Here is a 17,942-nt window from a genome sequence, read left to right on the forward strand (position 1 = left end):
CTATAGAATAAAAAGAGCCGACAAATGGGGAAGATTTTTTTATTTTTATTTGTACTTAAATTAAAATGTGATATCAAAAAGCAGTTATTTTCCTAAGAAAACTCCATCTTTTTTATTACTGCATACAGCCTGACTTTTAAGGTTTTCTACAAGATTGCTATAGTGTTTGTGAAGTTGGGATGTTAGATCATCAACTTCCCACCTTATCCCTAACTCACCAACTCACAACTCATTCCCAACTCCCTAACTCATCCCACCTCATCCCCAACTTATCCCAACTCATCCCACCTCATCTCTAACTCCCTAACTCATCCACAACACATCTCCAACATATTCCAATTCATACCCAACTCCCCATCTCATCCCTAACTTCCCAACTCATCTCCAACTCCTTAACTCATCCCACCTCATCCCTAGCTCATCCACAACTCATCCCCAACTCCCCAACTCATCCCACCTCATCCAAAACTCATCCTCTCCCCAACTCATCCGCAACTCATCCACAACTCCTCCCCAATTTACCAACTCATCCCACCTCATCCACAACTCATCCTCTTCCCAACTCATCCCAAACTCATCCCCAATTCATCCTAACAGTACTGGATGGAGCATCATTCCAGATACCACAGTTCCACTGCTCCACGGCTCAGTGCTCAATGCTGGGGAGCTTCATACCCCTCTACTTAGCCCACACGAGGCATGGTGCCCACAGTTTAATGTTTATTATCAGCTCCAGGGAGTGCTATTCTATTGGCAGTACTTGTCTGTATGAGGACATTTGCACATCTGTGTCAACGAGTGCAACTTGCCAAAAGTAGCTGAATTCTTTCTGCAGGTAGGTGTGGTGTTTTTAGGTGAATGGAGACTCATTAATGAGCGTTTGGGTCAGGTGCAGATCCTTCTTCACCATATCCTCTATTCCATCCTCTGACTGGGACGACTGGATTCTCTGGTCTTGCTCTTCTTCCAGTTTCAGGTTCTTGCAGGACTGGACTCCAGTGGAGACGTACTTGGTATCCCAGTACAGGTCCGTGTCCTCCACTCTCACCTCGGATATTTCAGCATCACTGGGTTCTGATTTAATGGTCACCAGGCCTGTGTCCATCATGCTGGTGTGCGGTGTGGTACTGGAGGAGTTACTGTTCGGATTATGGCAGGGCCAGAACAGGGGGTCCAAAAACGATGAATTACTATATTCAGTAGGAGCTGATCTCTCATCTTGGATCGTACGTCTCAATCTGGATCTGATATCAGAGAAAGAGAGAAGAGCAGAGTCGCTTTCAGTTGTTATACTTGATTATAGAACTGAAAGTAGCCAGGACCAAATGGAGCAGCTTCCCAGATGGTGATTAAGCTTAGAGTGATTTATTTTAAGCGTTTATTTATTTTATTGTTGACTATTATTAATTACAACTAATGAAAACCCAAAAATCAGTGTCTCAGAAAATTAAAATATTATATAAAACTAATTGGTACTTTTGGCAGTGTGGGCAGTGTGCCAAGTCCTGTGAAATCTGCATCTCCATAAAAATTGTCAGCAGAGGGAAGCATGAAGTGCTCCAAACCATCACTGATCATCAGTAAATTTTACATTTCATTTGTAAATCAAGGGAGGGATCAGAGTCTGGAGGAAGAGTGGAGAGACACACAGTCCAAACTGCTTGAGGTCTAGTGTGAAGTTTCCACCAATCAGTGATGGTTTGGAGAGACATGTCATCTGCTGGTGTTGATCCACTGTGTTCTATTATCAAGTCTAAAGTTTTGTTTTCCCACAAAATCTTACAGCACTTCATCCTTTCCTCAGCTGACAACTTTTATGGAGATGCAGATTTCATTTTCCAGCAGGACTTGGCACACTGTCCACACTGCTAAAAGTACCAATTGGTCTTATATAATATTTAAATTTTCTGAGACATTGATTTTTGTTACAGCACTTCATGCTTCCCTCTGCTGACAACTTTTATGGAGATGCAGATTTTCATTTTGTAGTGGGGTGCTTTAGATAACTTTGATTTAAATAAAAAACAATGTTTTTTGTTTTTTTTTCCCATTGCAATTCATATAAAAAAATGTCATGGCATCATTTAAACCTCATTTACACTTCATGAGTCTTGAGTATCAGGATTATATCTGGATAAGGCTAAACCATATAAAAATGTGTAAACACATTTTGCATATGCATTTAATTGGGACACTTTGCCTCACCCCTTCACATCAGTTACAAGAACATAATTTAAATCATAGATCATTAAATAATCAAAGTAATAGGAATAATGTTGTTCTAATTGTACACTTTCTATCCACACTACATTTGTGTTTGTAAGTAGAAAAATAGATGGTTTATTATGCTTTACCATTTGAGTAAGTATTATTTTTTATACAACATTTTTCTGTAGGTTTTAGCTGTGTATGGATTATTTAATAGTTAAAGCAGCAGTCATTAAGATCTTTTCTTTTAAACTGAAACTGTGTTCCTGATTGGAGAGAAGGCTATCTATCATAATGACATAAATTACATTACTGTGCTTCTGCTACCATTCCTGCCACACCATATATATATTTATTTTAAAAAACAGAGTAGTCTGCTAGGTCCCAGAGTTTTTTTTCTGACTATAACAACCTGAGCAACCGTGGTGCTGCTAATGTTGCTGATGCAAGAGCTACTGCGAACATAGTGATATCAGAACAGCAAACTCAGTCCTTATCTGCTCAATTATGCATTGTTAAACCAATGTTAAACCAAAAAAACATCAAATTAAAACTGAAAAAAGCTGACGAGATGAAGGAGAGAGCATCAGAGTCATGAAGATTCATAGACTCTAAAAAAAGACTGCACCACAATGCATGTTTTAAAAGTACTCTTCAGCATGCTTGGCGCAATTACAATTATTCTGACCAGAACATTTTGGGTTGTCACTTTAATTACCCAACTAGAAGAGGTTTCAAGTATGTTCCTTTTTTCAATCTCCCATAAAAATATATATTAATATTAAATATTAATGCATATGACTTGATCCAAGATGGTAAATTACTTTTAAATTGAATAGCATAAAGGCACCATATTATACAATTAATGCATGCTATTTTCCAGTGAGTGCTGATACTGACCTGTGGTTGTAAAACCAGTTGGTGACGGTGCTGGGTTGAAGGCCCAGCTGTAGGGCCAGTCTCTGGGTGGTGTGGTGTGAGGGATAGGGCTCCAGCTGGAAGGCCTTGCTCAGAACTTCCTTCTCTCGAGACGTGAGCACCACACGAGGCCTCTTAGCCATGGTGAACTGCTCTGGAGGGTGAGCAGTTACATCAAGCAGAGGTTCTTGGGAAGTACTGTCTGACCAGGCGCTCAGGAGAGAGAAGGGACGCTTTGTTTGTGCTGTAATAAACGAAGGTCATTTCATTCTGTTTTTTCATTACTTATTTTATATATGAATAAAGAAATAAGGATATGCAGTAATGGAGTTCAGCTTGCCTCACCTCGCTGACCTAAAGTCTTCATTGTTTTCAGGCTTTCTATGTTTTGAGGGTCTTTGAGCCAGAGGTACATCCGGATGAAAGGTTCCCTTCCCTTGACGCTGAGGTCCTTCCACGGTTTGGGTCGAGCCAAAAGATCTGACACAGAACCCTGTGATAAACCCAGAACCTGCTCTCCAAGCAGACGCTGTCCTGTTCAATCAAATCAGAAACAGATATAAGTGTTTATTTATTTTATTGTTGATGATTATGGCTTACAGCCAATTAAAAACCCAAAAATCAGTGTCTCAGAAAATTTGAATATTATATAAGATCAATTGGTACTTTTGGCTACAGTGTGGGCAGTGTGCCAAGTGAAATGAAATCTCCACTTCCATAAAAGTTGTCAGTAGCAGAGGGAAGCATGAAGTGCTGTAAGATTTTGTGGGAAAACTGCACAGACTTTAGACTTGATAATAAAACACAGTGGATCAACACCAGCAGATGACACATGACTCTCCAAACCATCACTGATCATCAGTAAATTTTACATTTCATTTGTAAATCAAGGGAGCAGAGTCTGGAGGAAGAGTGGAGAGACACACAGTCCAAACTGCTCGAGGTCTAGTGTGAAGTTTCTACAATCAGTGATGGTTTGGAGAGACATGTCATCTGCTGGTGTTGATCCACTGTGTTTTATTATCAAGTCTAAAGTCAGTGCAGTTTTGTTTTACCACAAAATCTTACAGCACTTAAACTTTTATAGAGATGTGGATTTCATTTTTCAGCAAGACTTGGCACACTGTCCACACTGCCAAAAGTACAGAGCTCCTAAAGTGACATTATGTAAAAAAAAAAAAAAAAGCGTGGGAATGAGTTAATTAAATCTACCTGGACAATAATAAAGCTTGCTTTTCTGTTAATGAATGCCCATGAAGAAACTGAATATTACATCAAAGCTCATTTAATCCAAAGGTAATGTTTAGTAATAAAAATGAAGAGTGAACTGGTTTCTTTTTATTTAATCTCTGAATGAATCATGGTGATATTTTGGAGTCTCTGCAGTGAGTCATGGTGTAATTCTAAGTAAAAGACACTTAATTCTAATACTAAAACCTGATTGGCTCAGACACAGACAGTATGCAGATCCGTTTACCTTCTTTAGACAGTCATATTGTACACAACCCCTGAGAGCTGCTCGCTTTGCAGCTGTAAAACAAAAGGACCTTTTGGCCACATCTTAATGGCTATGAGTTAATTAACTTGTTACCACGCCCTAATAAATCATGGCCACACCACGCATTAGGATCTTGTTCCCATGCCTTTATTATATTTTTTTTTTACATGATGTCACCTTATTGGCTTCGTACAAAAGTACCAATTGTTCTAAAATAAAATTCTAATTTTCTGAGACACTGATTTTAAGGTTTTCATTGGCTGTAATCCATAATCATCAACAATAAATGAAAAAAAAAAAAAAGCTTAAAATAGATCACTGTGTGTTTAATACATCTATATCAGGGGTGTCCAAACTACGGCCATTTGCGGCCCGCTTCCTTTTTTGGAGCGGCCCGCGAGGTATTTTAAATAGAATGAAAGTTGGCCCGCTGTTAAGCAGGTTTTTATAATGTGAGATTCAAATTTTGAACACTAGGTGTCAGAAACAGCCCAAAGAGTCTAAAAGCGGAGAGGATAAAGATAGTAAGTCAAGTAAAATGGTGTGTAAATTAAATAATCAGGAAAAACTATTATTTAAAGTGGTGTATTTCATTGCTTGTTTCAATACGGGGTGTGGCCCGTGACTTCAAATATATTTCTCCTTCTGGCCCCCGACAAAAAAAGTTTGGACACCCCTGATCTATATAATATATGAGTTACTGAATTACTGAAATAAAGTAAATTTTCAATGAAATTCAAATTTTTTGAGATGCACCTGTATTTATCAGATCAGATCAGCTGATGTTGGAACAGCTAGAAGGGAAGACATATATCAGCTGACTTGTTGTAGAGGTGCCATCCTAAAGTACTCACCTAAGTTGTGTTCTACAAGGACTTCCTTCACCTTCCTGGTGATACTCAGAGTGTCCAGCTCAAGGCGCTGGAGCATCTGCTGCTTTGCGTCCAGCCCATTATGGAGATCAGCATCAGGCTGAGAAAGATCTTTAACACAGTGTCGCCCATCTAGAGCTTGAGGAGGTTGAAGGTTCTCTTTGTAGCTCTCCAAGGGTGTGTGATCAAGATGTACCAACTGATCAAGACCTGTTTGATCCATTTCTGGACTTTCACTGATTTCCAGATTTCCATCTCCAGTTCCTCCACCTCTACCTGGAGATGGCTTGTGACTGGTGTCCAGAATAGGACGATGAAGGATAGGAGATGCTGGGATGAAGGTAGACTGATTGGTGCAAGAGGAAGAGAAACCCTCAGCCCCAATTTCACTCTTAACCTTCCTGATGATGTTCTGGACAAAATCTGATGGAGAGGCCAGACTGAGAAGTTCACAGACTGGAGATTGTTGAGATAGGGAGCTCTTTTCATACTGCTCCTGCTTCACCTGAAAATCAGAAGACATCAAGGGATCTACAGCTGGTCTTCTCTGCTGGTCCACTGCATCCTTCTGCACCTCAATCTCTCGTCTCACTTGCATCAGAATGCCTCTGACCATGTCCTCAGAACCTCTGCCCATGCTAAGATCTTCATGAGTGGCATCATGTCTGCTCTGATTGTGATGGACCCTTGATTCGTCACCTGTTAAAGACATCAAACTAAGATTCAACCTCAACCTGAACATCCACTCAACCATTCCTTGAGCCTATACAGGGGTTGGACAATGAAACTGAAACACCCGTCATTTTAGTGTGTGAGGTTTCATGGCTAAATTAGAGCAGCCTGGTGGCCAATCTTCATTAATTGCACATTATTGCACCAGTAAGAGCAGAGTGTGAAGGATCAATCAGCAGGGTAAGAGCACAGTTTTGCTCAAATACTGTATTGCAATGCACACAACATTATGGGCGACATACCAGAGTTCAAAAGAGGAGAAATTGTTGGTGCACGTCTTGCTGGAGCATCTGTGACCAAGACAGCAATCGTTGTGATGTATCAAGAGCCACGGTGTCCAGGGTAATGTCAGAGATGCCACCAAAAAGGACCAACCACATCCAACAGGATTAACTGTGGACGCTGTAAGAGGAAGCTGTTTGAAAGGGATGTTCGGGTGCTAACCCGGATTGTTTCCAAAAAACATAAAACCACGGCTGAACAAATCACGGCAGAATTCAATGTGCACCTCAACTCTCCTGTTTTTACCAGAACTGTCCGTCACCACAATATATTATTGTGGTCTAAAACCAGCTGTTTCAGTTTCATTGTACAAACCCTGTAACATATACAATGCTGGACAACAGCTAATTAACCACCTAGTTTAGGTTGATGACCAGCTATTCAACCACTTCAACCATCAAAGATCATCTCAGGCAATCTGATCAGATGTTTAAACTAGGGTTGAATGTTGTCTGACTGACTTGGTCAATCAATCAACTTGAACATGCCATTCACTTAGTAAAACATTAAACCAGCCAAAATTAAGGCCCTCTTTTGCATAAACATGCATGTATCACTATTGCTATATAAATATGGATTTCCTGACCTTCACTCTGTGATTGCTGCTCCTTCTTCGCATTTTCAAGAATGTTCCTTATTGCATCATCAGAGTGCTTGTCTGAAGAATGAATCACTGATGAAGAGTTACCTGGAAGAAGATTGAAATACAAGTTATTGAAGAATTAACATTAACATTTTTCTGAGTGTTTGAGGGTGAAGAAAAAAAATCAGTTGGGTGTGAAACATAATATTTTTTTCCATTTAGTACAGTGAAGAAGACATGCGTTTTTTAATATATTGGTCCTAATTTATAGTTCTTCATTTCTGCTTTTCGCACACAGAATTTCAAAAAATAGAATCAGATTTGACATATAGATCTGATTTCTTTTAATTCTAATATTGAAATAAAACTGAAATAAAACCACTAGACAATTGGAAAATTGGATAAATTGGATAAACCTCACTTCTTCTTCATTTTGAATGGATTTTTTTCCGAAGATTTAGCCTCAAACAATTAGAAAATTCATTATTACTGAACCAATGCTTCATGAACATAAAGATACATGTAGAGCCACATAATAGAAAAGTACCGAAGGTTTTTAAGGATGAGTCCTGTTCACCACGCAGTCGATCCTGAATGATCTGTAGTACCAGAACGTTCTGTTCATCTGACAGGAAGTGGATCATCCTCAGAAAAGGTTCTTTGCCTCTGGTGGTCAGTTTGCTCCAGGGTTTGGGATGAGCCAGAATCTCACTGACGCTTCCTTGCAGCCTGTCCAAAACGAACTGCCCGAACACACGCTGGCCGATTTTGTGTTTCTGAAGCAGTTCCTTCACTTGCTGAGCGATTTCAGCAGTGGTGATCTGGTTCTCCACACCTTCCAAGAACATCCCAGTTCCTAGAGCGTTACCAGCTGAGGACCAGTTGTTGCTGATGTCCCTGGTCCAACAGGAATCTGCCCTGGGGGAAGCACAGTCTTCAGCTGTGTTACTGTTTTCTGATTTAATGGAGAGACATGGCAGAAGGTCATGGGGTGATGGAGTGTTTGGACAGGGTGATGGTGTGGATCTTCTGCTGGATTCAGAATGATCACTGCTGGTGTGGACAGGGTTGCTCAGGTCCCTCACCAGCTCTGTGGATGGGTGAGATGTTGGAGGCGTCTCAACCTCCCTCTTGATTTCTGCACCTGCAAAATAAAACATACATGACGTCCTAATGTTCAATAATCCACAGTGCTGCCACACTAAGGTTCACTTTCTAGCATTTATTCAGTATCTCACTATGGGATACGCCCCTCGCTTATTCCTCAGAAGCACTCTAACATTACGCCAGTCCTGACTGGCTGGCCAAGTCTGACGTATAAAACCAGGTGCCCGAGCGGCAGAACATCATTCAAACATCTCTTCTCGCTCAGAAGCGACTCAAGTTGATGCTGCCAAAGGATTTATGCTATGTTATATTCACAAATGCCACTTAAAACTATACTGCAAAGAACATAAACTTCATGTTAACCATGTCTCTGGGCTCAGAGGCATCTTGGATGGACCATTACACAATGAAAACATACAGCTCTGGAAAAAAATAAGAGACCACTTCAGTTTCTAAATTCAGTTTCTCTGATTTTGCAATTTATAGGTTTATGTTTGAGTAAAATGAACATTGTTGTTTTATTCTATAAACTACAGACAACATTGCAGAGCTTTCAGATCTCAAATAATGCAAAGAAAACAAGTTAATATTCATAAAGATTTAAGAGTTTAGAATATTTGGTGGAATAACCCTGGTTTTTAATCACAGTTTTCATGCATCTTGGCATCATGTTCTCCTCCACCAGTCTTTCACACTGCTTTTGGATAACTTTATGCTCCTTGTGCAAAAATTCAAGCAGTTCAGTTTGGTTTGATGGCTTGTGATCATCCATCTTCCTCTTGATTATATTCCAGAGGTTTTTAATTTGGTAAAATAAAAGAGACTCATTATTTTTAAGTGCTCTCTTATGTATTTTTTCTAGAGTTTGTACACTGTGGTCAGAAGACATTAGTATTTAAATGTTTTAATATATATGTTTTGAAAGAAATTATGCCATGAGCTCTGAGTCAACGAAGAAAGGGTAATTTATATTTTTGTGACTTGCCTAAACATTTATGATGCCTTGGTATATACTGTACCTGATATACAGAGATCAGCGCTATATCCAGGAACTTCTTCCCCTTCTATCTCCAATCCAGCTCTGTCTGAAGCTGGCGAGGACACCTGACAGATAAATCAAGAAATTAGACGGACAAACAGAGAGACGGACAGTTGGTGTACATTAGATGGTTTGGAGAGACATGTCATCTGCTGGTGTTGATCCACTGTGTTTTATTATCAAGTCTAAAGTCAGTGCAGTTTTGTTTTCCCACTAAATCTTACAGCACTTCATGCTTCCCTCTGCTACTGACAACTTTTATGGAGATGTGGATTTCATTTTCCAGCAGGATTTGGCACACTTCCCACACTGTAGCCAAAAGTACCAATTGGTCTTATATAATATTCTAATGTTTTAAAACACTGATTTTTGAGTTTTCATTGTTTGTAAGCCATAATCAACATTTTTTTAGATGCATCTGTACCTCTGGAAGGCATAAGGCTACATAGAAGGCATTACCTATTATAAATACAGTTGGTGATAATGATCATGACTGGCAGTGTCTGGCCAGATCTGTCCACGTACAAATTTTCCCCACAGAAATGAATGGGGGACTAAAAGTTCCATGTAACACACCAGCGGCTCTGCAACCACCAAGCAACTCCTTGGCAACCACCTAGCAACTGCTCAGCAACTCCATAGCAACCACCATGGATACAATAGCAATGCTTTAGCAACCACCTAGCAACACCTTAGCAACCACCTACCAACTGCTTAGCACATTATAAAAACCACAATGGACACCATAGCAACACCTTTGCAACCACCAAGCAACTCCAAAGCAACCACCACGGATGCCATAGCAATACCTTAGCAACCACCTATCAACCGCTTAGCAACTCCATGGCAGCCACCACAGACGCCATAGCAACACCTTAGCAACCACCTAGCAACTCCATAGCAACCACCACAGATGCCATAGCAACACCTTAGCAACCACCTAGCAACTTCTTAGCAACCACCACAGATGCCATAGCAATACCTTAGCAACCACCTAGCAACTCCTTAGCAACCACCTATCAACTGCTTAGCAACTCCATGGCAGCCACCACAGACGCCATAGCAACACCTTAGCAACCACCTAGCAACCAGTGATGGTAAAGTTACTTTGAAAAAGTAATCCGATTACTGATTACTCCTTTAAAAAGTAACTTAGTTACTTTATGGATTACTTGATTTTAAAAGTAACTAAGTTACTTTACAATTACTTTATTAGTTACTTTAAGCAGCTGCAGACACCACCTCCCGCCGCCTTAACATAAACATTATAACCAGTTTTGCCAATACTCCCTTTATTGGAAAATGCATTTTTAACAGCAACAATGTATCTCTATTAAGTTAAACTATTTCCTAAAAATATATATATATTTTTAATAAAAATAAAATAATTAACTTAACATATTTAAAAAAAAAAAATAAAATATGGTCTTTCTTGATTTTACTAAACATAAATACTTGTTTTTATAAAAAAATATATAAAATAAAGAAAGTCTTTCTTGACCTGAAATATTTAACACTGTAAAACTGAACATTGAACTTGTTGTTCTCAGCAGGGCAGCAAGGAGTGGTTTTATAGAACAGAACCGTGTATATGGTCTAGACCAGGGATCACATATTTGCAGACTGCGGTCCGGGTCCGGACCCAGACGTTGTCCAATACGGACCCATACCGGACCCATCTACTGAGAAGGATTTAATTCTGACAGTGTTCATTTAAAGCACCGGAACTTTTTTTTGTTTTTACGGTATTGTGCGCTCTGCGCCACAGTGAACTTCCAATCACGTGTGGTGTAAAATCTTCAAACGCTCTCCTCTGCCAATCAAATTTGTGGCAGACCGCTGCCCTGGCTAGTGAATTGGGACGCGGCCGCAAAAAAACGCCTTTATAAAGAGATAGGGAGCCCGAGGACGGGCGAAAAACGAAAACGGGCGGAAACTAAAGACACGCCGAGCGCGAGAGAGAGAGAGACAGGGGAGAAAGCGAGACGCGTGTGATTGGGGAAGAGCGGAGGGGGAATGGGTAAGGGAGCGGTGTGTGTGTGTGGAGGAGATGAGGTGGAGAGAGAGAGAGTAACGCACAGTGACTTAAATAAGTAACTTTAATCTGATTACTGGATTGGAAATAGTAACGCGTTAGATTACTCTTTACTGAAAAAAAGGGTCAGATTAGAGTAACGCGTTACTAATTAACGCGATACTGACATCACTGCTAGCAACTCCATATCAACCACCACAGATGCCATAGCATTCTGCACCTGCGTTATGCCTCTGCCTTTTTATTCGTCATTCTGTGAAGACATTATTTTAGCAAGGCACGCATATCAGGACACATGACCTGTTGAAGGTAAGATACTCTGAGACACTGATTTTTAGGTTTTCATTGGCTGTAAGCCATAATCATCAACAATAAAAAGAAATAAACACTTAAAATAAAAAATAAATCACTCTGTGTTTAATACATATATATAGTACACGAGTTTCACATTTTTAACTGAATTATAGTAATAAAGTAACTTTTTTAATGACACTAGTAAAGCAGTACTGAAGCTAGCTCTGTTTACTTACTGATACAAGGTGGAAGTGTGCTGCTGAAGCCTGTCTCCTCTCTTTAAGGACCCTAGAAGAAATAAAATAAATGAAAAATATGAGTGAGTGAAAGCAGAGAGAGGAGTGGAGGAATAATCAGCCGAGTGGGAGACGAGAGAGCGAGACCTGAGCTCTTCTTTGATCTTCTCGTAGTCCTGCTGGGAGTGTAACTTGGCCTTGAGTCTCTAAAACACAAACCATGACAACAAAACCATGAACAAGTCCATAAACAAGCCTTTCCAGACACAACAACATTAAAAAGGAAAGCAAAAACAGAATGCCAAAAGTCATGGAACATCACTATTCAAACTGATCATAAAGTGTTAAGTCAGTGAATGGCTTGGGAATGCTCAAACCTCTATATATATAAGTTGTGAGGTGTTACCTTGTGAGAAAGGCTTAACACTGGCCAGTGTGGTCAAGGCTAAGTGATGTGAATTATGGGAGTTGGGCCTAATAGTTGGTGCCAGATGGATTTATTTATTTTTTTATAATTTTATTTCAAATTTTTCCCATTTTCTCCCCAATTTAGCACAGCCAATTACCCAACCCACACACTAGGACTCCCCCTATCACTAGTAATGCTCCAATACACCAGAAGCGTGAAGACTAACACATGCTTCCTCTGATACATGTGAAATCAGCCACCGCTTCTTTTCAAACTGCTGCTGATGCAGCATTGCCGAGCAGCATCACAGCGCACTTGGAGGAAAGCACAGCGGCTCGGCTCCGGTACATCAGCTCACAGACGCCCTGTGCTGCAGACATCACCCTAGGAGTGATGTGAGGAGAAAGCGCCATCTACCCACCCGGAGGGAGCAGGGCCAATTTTGCTCCCTCTGAGTGCCGGGAGCTTGATGGCAATGGCGACCTCTCGTTCACAGTGGCAGCGCGTTTTCAGATGGATTCCTGAGGTTGTACCATGTGTTTACCAGGAACACCAGTAAAAATGAGTAATTAGTAGTAAGTAGTTAGTAATTTTCTGAACTTTACAATTAACCTTACAGTTACAGTTTAGGACTCTGTGGTTTGGCCTAAGCTTTTGTTCTTAATGTCATTTTTTTCCCTATTTTACGTTACTTTTATCTCTTATACTTTAAGTAGTTTACCAGAACTCTACTTTCCTATCTATCTATCTATCTATCTATCTATCTATCTATCTATCTATCTATCTATCTATCTATCTATCTATCTATCTATCTATCTATCTACAGAAGTATTTTAAACCCTAGTATCTATAGTTCACTACTACCTCCATGAATGTCAATACTTTTGGAAGACTCTTCGGGAGACGTCGAAGAACAATATCAAACTTTTTATACCTCTATATTCTCCATTTTATTGGCCAGCTGCTGCTGAAGGCGTGAGATGTGACTGGCTGTGCTCTGCTGGGCTTCCTGTAGAGTCAGCTGCAGTCTCTGCACTTCCTCTCTGAGCCGAACGATCTCTCCATCTCTCTTAGCCATCATCTGCTCCAGCTCCACATCAGAGAGACTCTGAAACACATTCATCACTCTGATCAGAGCTGTGGTTTAAAAGTGGTTTAGGGTTTTTAGAACATAAACCTATACGTATACTGTATAAGTACATAGATTTGCTATAGATTTGGAATAGTGTGGTTGATATATAACAACATATAACAGCTATACCTAGTTGGGAAACTGGGGTTAAATTCCCAGTCTGTGTGCCTATGCGTAATATGAGCCATCGTGTAGGTTACCCAACATATATGAGCATCAAATAAATAAAACAAATGTTAAATACAATAAAATAGATTCGAAGGATGTGTGTCTTCTAATGAAAGCCCCATCTAATAATCTCAGGTTTTTAGAAGAACGTTTTCTGAATGTTTCAGTTAAAATTCTTAGAATGTTCAATCTGTCAGGTTTTCTGGATGTTCTCAGAAAGCTTTTATGTACACTTTATTTTCCACACTTTTCTATAATGCTAAGCTTGACCTTAATTTAAACACCTGACTGTAACACTGAAAAACTTATTATAATCTCAACTATAACCCTATTCTGAACCTGAGACTGTAATGAGGGCAATCTGCCTGTCTGTCGGAGTGTTAATATTCTGTAGTAGGTGAGAAATCACTGTTTATTCCATTGAGGGGAGGCTGATATTAATTGTGTATTTAAAAAAATATTCACCTGAAATTCATCTGATGTATATTAGTCACTAGGAAAATTAAAATTGTCATGTTATATGAAAAGGAGAAGGGGCTAGGTCCATAAAAATTGGAGAAAAGTGACTGAGGGGGATCTCTGGGGGTCTCACCTGTTGCTGCAGGAGTCTGCAGGTAACAGAGTCAGAGCATAGGGAAGTGATTATTTTTCTTTATTCATTTTTTTTTTGTGTTTTTCTTTTCACATTATTTCTCTAACGTTACATTCTCACCTTCATAACGTTGCAAAACATTCTTAAAATATTTCTCTCTGTTAGCTGAGACATTATATAATGATAGAAACTTACCATTTTGATGTGTTTGGAAAGGAAAGTCTTTTTTCAGTCTTTTGGTATCTTCTTGGCTTCTTTCTTTTTGGTCTGAGAGAGAGAGAGAGAGAGAGAGAGAGAGAGAGACTCCAGATATTGCTTCAATAATTTGACATAAAGATTGCTTAAATGTTGATGTGTTGATGGGAACTTTAAATTTTGGACTTCCTCTATGAGACCTTTGGAACTGGTTACTATATAAAGATGATGGCCTGTAAAGTTTAAAATTTAAAATCATCATACTGCAGCTCCAGAACCTACAAAGTCATTTTAAATGAGTAAAACTGCAATTAATTAACCTTAATCTTCAATCTCAATAAATACTAAATCTAATAATATTTAACATAATATAACGCACCCAAACACATCTCAGACCTCTTCTTCATCTTTGTCTAGGTCAAAGGCCAAATGTCAATGGTCATCTGAGGCTGAAAGGTTAATGTCCTTCCTCAGGTCCTTCCATCTGTCCCAGCTCTCTCCACTGTCTAGCAGCACTAAGCCCTCTGATTTGCTGACTCAGCTCTCAATTTTAAAAAGGCTAAAAAAAAAAAAGGGAGGAGTAGTTCGGGAGGGGCAGTGGGTGATGTATGGGTTTAGAGATGCAGAATATTGGACTTCAACAGGGGGGCGGGATTATTGCTTGACTGATTTGCATATTGTGAATATCTGCATACCAAAGTACACATCATCCTCGCCTATAGCACAGCTGAACCGCAATAAAATGATTTTTTAAAGGTTAGGAAAGATTTATAAAAAAATTAATCAGGACTGGTATATTTAATTACTTTAAAGGAACACATTTCAGCCATTTATGGAAAAAATATTTTTTTAGGGTTTAGCGCCTCTTAAGGATGGATATTTTTTATGTTCACTGTTTCTAAGAGACATAGATGCTGTAATGTGAGCTAATGACCTTTTTTATGTTGTTATAAAGTAACTAAATATCTATATATATATATATATATATATATATATATATCTGTTTGCACTGACAGCAGTATGCCACTCTGTATGAACCAGTACCAACTACCAGCGACTTCCTTAACCCTTTCAGACCTAAATTATTATCAAGCGATGGTAAGATTGATGTGTTTTGTCTGCCTGTAATGCAAAAACAAGACTCACTGAAGTATTCTAATATTAAATCTAATAATCAATTCATATATCTCATATAATGTATCGATTTTTAATGTCCATTGCATTGAAAACCTGAGTTTAAACAAAGTTATTTTGGAACTGATATGGACCTTTTTACTTTATACAAATGCTGATTAAATCATAAATCATAATAAAATAAAGTGTTCAAAATGAGACACTGACACTCTGTACTACAGCTGTTCATTTCCAGTGCAGTGGGTGGGGCTAAGCTACTCTTTTCATTGGCTTGTTAATGTCTATTCTGATGGACCATGTGACATCCATTGTCATGCATGCAAAACAGCATGATGTCCATTGTAATGGATGCAGGGTGTGAAAAGGTTAAAGCGTCAGTGTGTAGTTTTTGTAGATTTAGGGATTTAGTGACCCCTATGGTGGAAATGTGCAATTGCACAGATCATGTGGAGGAGATTTGAGTATGTTGTTTTGTTCCTTTTTTAATAAAGTACTGTCAAACTGTAATAAGCAACAATTTTAAAGAGTATACCGATTATCAGGGGTATAGCTAAAAAAAAAAGTGATCTGTAGAGCCATTTAAAGTTATGGAAGTTTGCGGACACTTTTGAATGAATTCCAATGGGAAAATGTCCAAGCCTAAAAATCTCTGTTGTACAAAAAATGTTAAATGTATTGATTCAAAAAGCACAAGCAACATAGTTCAGTATAGGTCCTACGATATAGAATAATAAAAATAAAAATAATAAGAAGATTTCAAAGAACAGTAAGTTATTTTAAACTAATAACATTCAACAAACCTACCAGACCATTAAATAAATTAGACATTGCATGATTATATTAGATATACCAGGATATTGATATCATTAATTAGTAATTTTGTGTCGCTTCCCAATTCTTTAATATTAATGTTTTCAATTTAAATGATAAATATTAGGGACTGCTGCTTTAAAATGCATTATTTTCCCTATAATAAAGAACAGCAGCAGCAGCAGGCCTACATCCATCAATGTGTCCAACTGTCATCTGACATTAGACAAGTTATTACATACTTTTACAAACAACACAATTAATCTATTTCATGCCAATTCTCGAGTTGTGTACTCTATCCACTGAATGATGTAAAAAACTGGATAAACACTGTAAATCTAAAGCATTATCATTGAAATATTAAAATAAACAAATAAAAAGACTCCAGTAGCATCTCAACTACAGAAACTAGACCCAGCATGCTACTAACATCCTATTGAAAATAGGATGCATGAAAAGTTGACCCAGTTCCAAAGCTAAAAGCTCTAAAACAAGCAAATCTCACACCAATCAAACACAATGATCTAAAGAAGCGTCAATTAAAAAGCAAGATATACCAGTTTCAGCCCACTGCCATATAAAAGCCCTACCGTATCCCAGCAGTGAGGCTGCAGCAGCCCTGTCTCCTGATCAGTCCAGTTCTACAAATGAAGACCAGTCACAAGCTCCAGTTGCCAAAGCTCCACACAGGGCCAGGCTGTGGGGAGTGGCCGAACAGAGGCTGAGAGAGAAGGAGGGGGAGGGAACGAAATGCTTACAGCTTCAATCAATACCACCAATCAATACTAGCAATCTATCAGACCAATCAATACCCTGTCCAGAACAAAAGATGTCCTGCGGTCAATTCATCAATACATCAATCAGGAGAGCAGAATGGATCTGCTGATCAATAGTCCAGCCAGACGCCCAGCATTTCACACAGCACTTGCACTTCTACAACATCACAGAATAATGCACAGAATAATTGTATTTCTCTCATACTTTTACAGACAAACTTTAATATCAGACAAATATATCCTGAGTAAGTATAAAAATCACTTTTTAAATGATGACGGGTTTCAGATGCATAACCACCAAAAACATAAAAAACAGCTTTTTCTTATATGCCATAAGACTATTAAACACCAGACAATAATAAAATGTTTAATATTCTATAACATTTTATATGTGCAGGTATGTACAATGTACAGTGTGTATGTGAAAATTATTTATAGGTAAATGTTAAAAAAAAATGCTATACATTCAATGAACTACAGACAACATTTCCCCCAAATTCCTAATAAAAATGTTGTAATTTAGAGCATTTATTTGCAGAAAATGAGAAACGGCTGAAATAACAAAAACAGATGCAGGGCTTTCAGACTTTCAAATAATGCAAATAAAACAAGTTCATATCGTCGCTGTCATGTGAAAAAACACTTATCTCCCTTTTTGTCGATTTTTAGTTTGAACAGACAAACTGCCTTACACTGTCCCAAAATTTCTTGATGAACGGGCCAATACAAAAACCTCAAAATTACCTGAAATAAACTCTTTTTACATTGACTTCCATTAAAAGTTTTGAAGTTTTTTCTCTCTCCTGTAAAGTTCGCTGTTTTGGAGATAAGTGTTTTTCATTGGACAGCGACGATATTCATAAAGTTTTAAGAGTTCAGAAATCAATATTTGGTGGAATAACCCTGGATTTTAATCACAGTT

The 17,942-nt window shown here is 38.6% G+C and overlaps 1 protein-coding gene across 2 annotated transcripts; it reads right to left on the reverse strand.

The window, feature by feature from the left end:
• Nucleotides 1-30: 30 nt before the first annotated feature.
• Nucleotides 31-14,376, reverse strand: cux2a (cut-like homeobox 2a). Of its 2 annotated transcripts, XR_007425279.1 has the most exons (12): nt 14,301-14,376; nt 13,148-13,321; nt 11,952-12,010; nt 11,805-11,856; nt 9,220-9,304; nt 7,641-8,237; nt 7,097-7,198; nt 5,479-6,195; nt 3,472-3,660; nt 3,109-3,370; nt 289-1,244; nt 31-257 (listed from the first exon to the last, which is right to left on the reverse strand). XR_007425279.1 is itself a non-coding variant. In XM_022665788.2 (11 exons), exons 1-11 carry the CDS (start codon nt 14,301-14,303, stop codon nt 851-853), a joined length of 2,634 nt encoding a protein of 877 aa, XP_022521509.2. In that variant the 5' UTR covers nt 14,304-14,376; the 3' UTR covers nt 31-850. The 2 variants fall into 2 exon arrangements, 1 of the variants encoding a protein (XP_022521509.2); XM_022665788.2 differs by having other exon boundaries at nt 31-1,244.
• Between the last annotated feature and the right edge of the window lie 3,566 nt (nt 14,377-17,942).

Source organism: Astyanax mexicanus, chromosome 1 (assembly GCF_023375975.1).
Source record: "Astyanax mexicanus isolate ESR-SI-001 chromosome 1, AstMex3_surface, whole genome shotgun sequence".
Taxonomy (NCBI): Eukaryota; Metazoa; Chordata; class Actinopteri; order Characiformes; family Acestrorhamphidae; genus Astyanax; species Astyanax mexicanus.

Bases quoted from the DNA above. Each gene is read 5' to 3' on its own strand.
- cux2a (XM_022665788.2), bottom strand. The intron at 9,305-11,804 runs GTAAGTAAACAG...TTTATCTGTCAG, and splicing joins CACACTTCCACCTTGTATCA to GTGTCCTCGCCAGCTTCAGA. The intron at 7,199-7,640 runs GTACTTTTCTAT...ATCTTCTTCCAG, and splicing joins CTCATCCTTAAAAACCTTCG to GTAACTCTTCATCAGTGATT.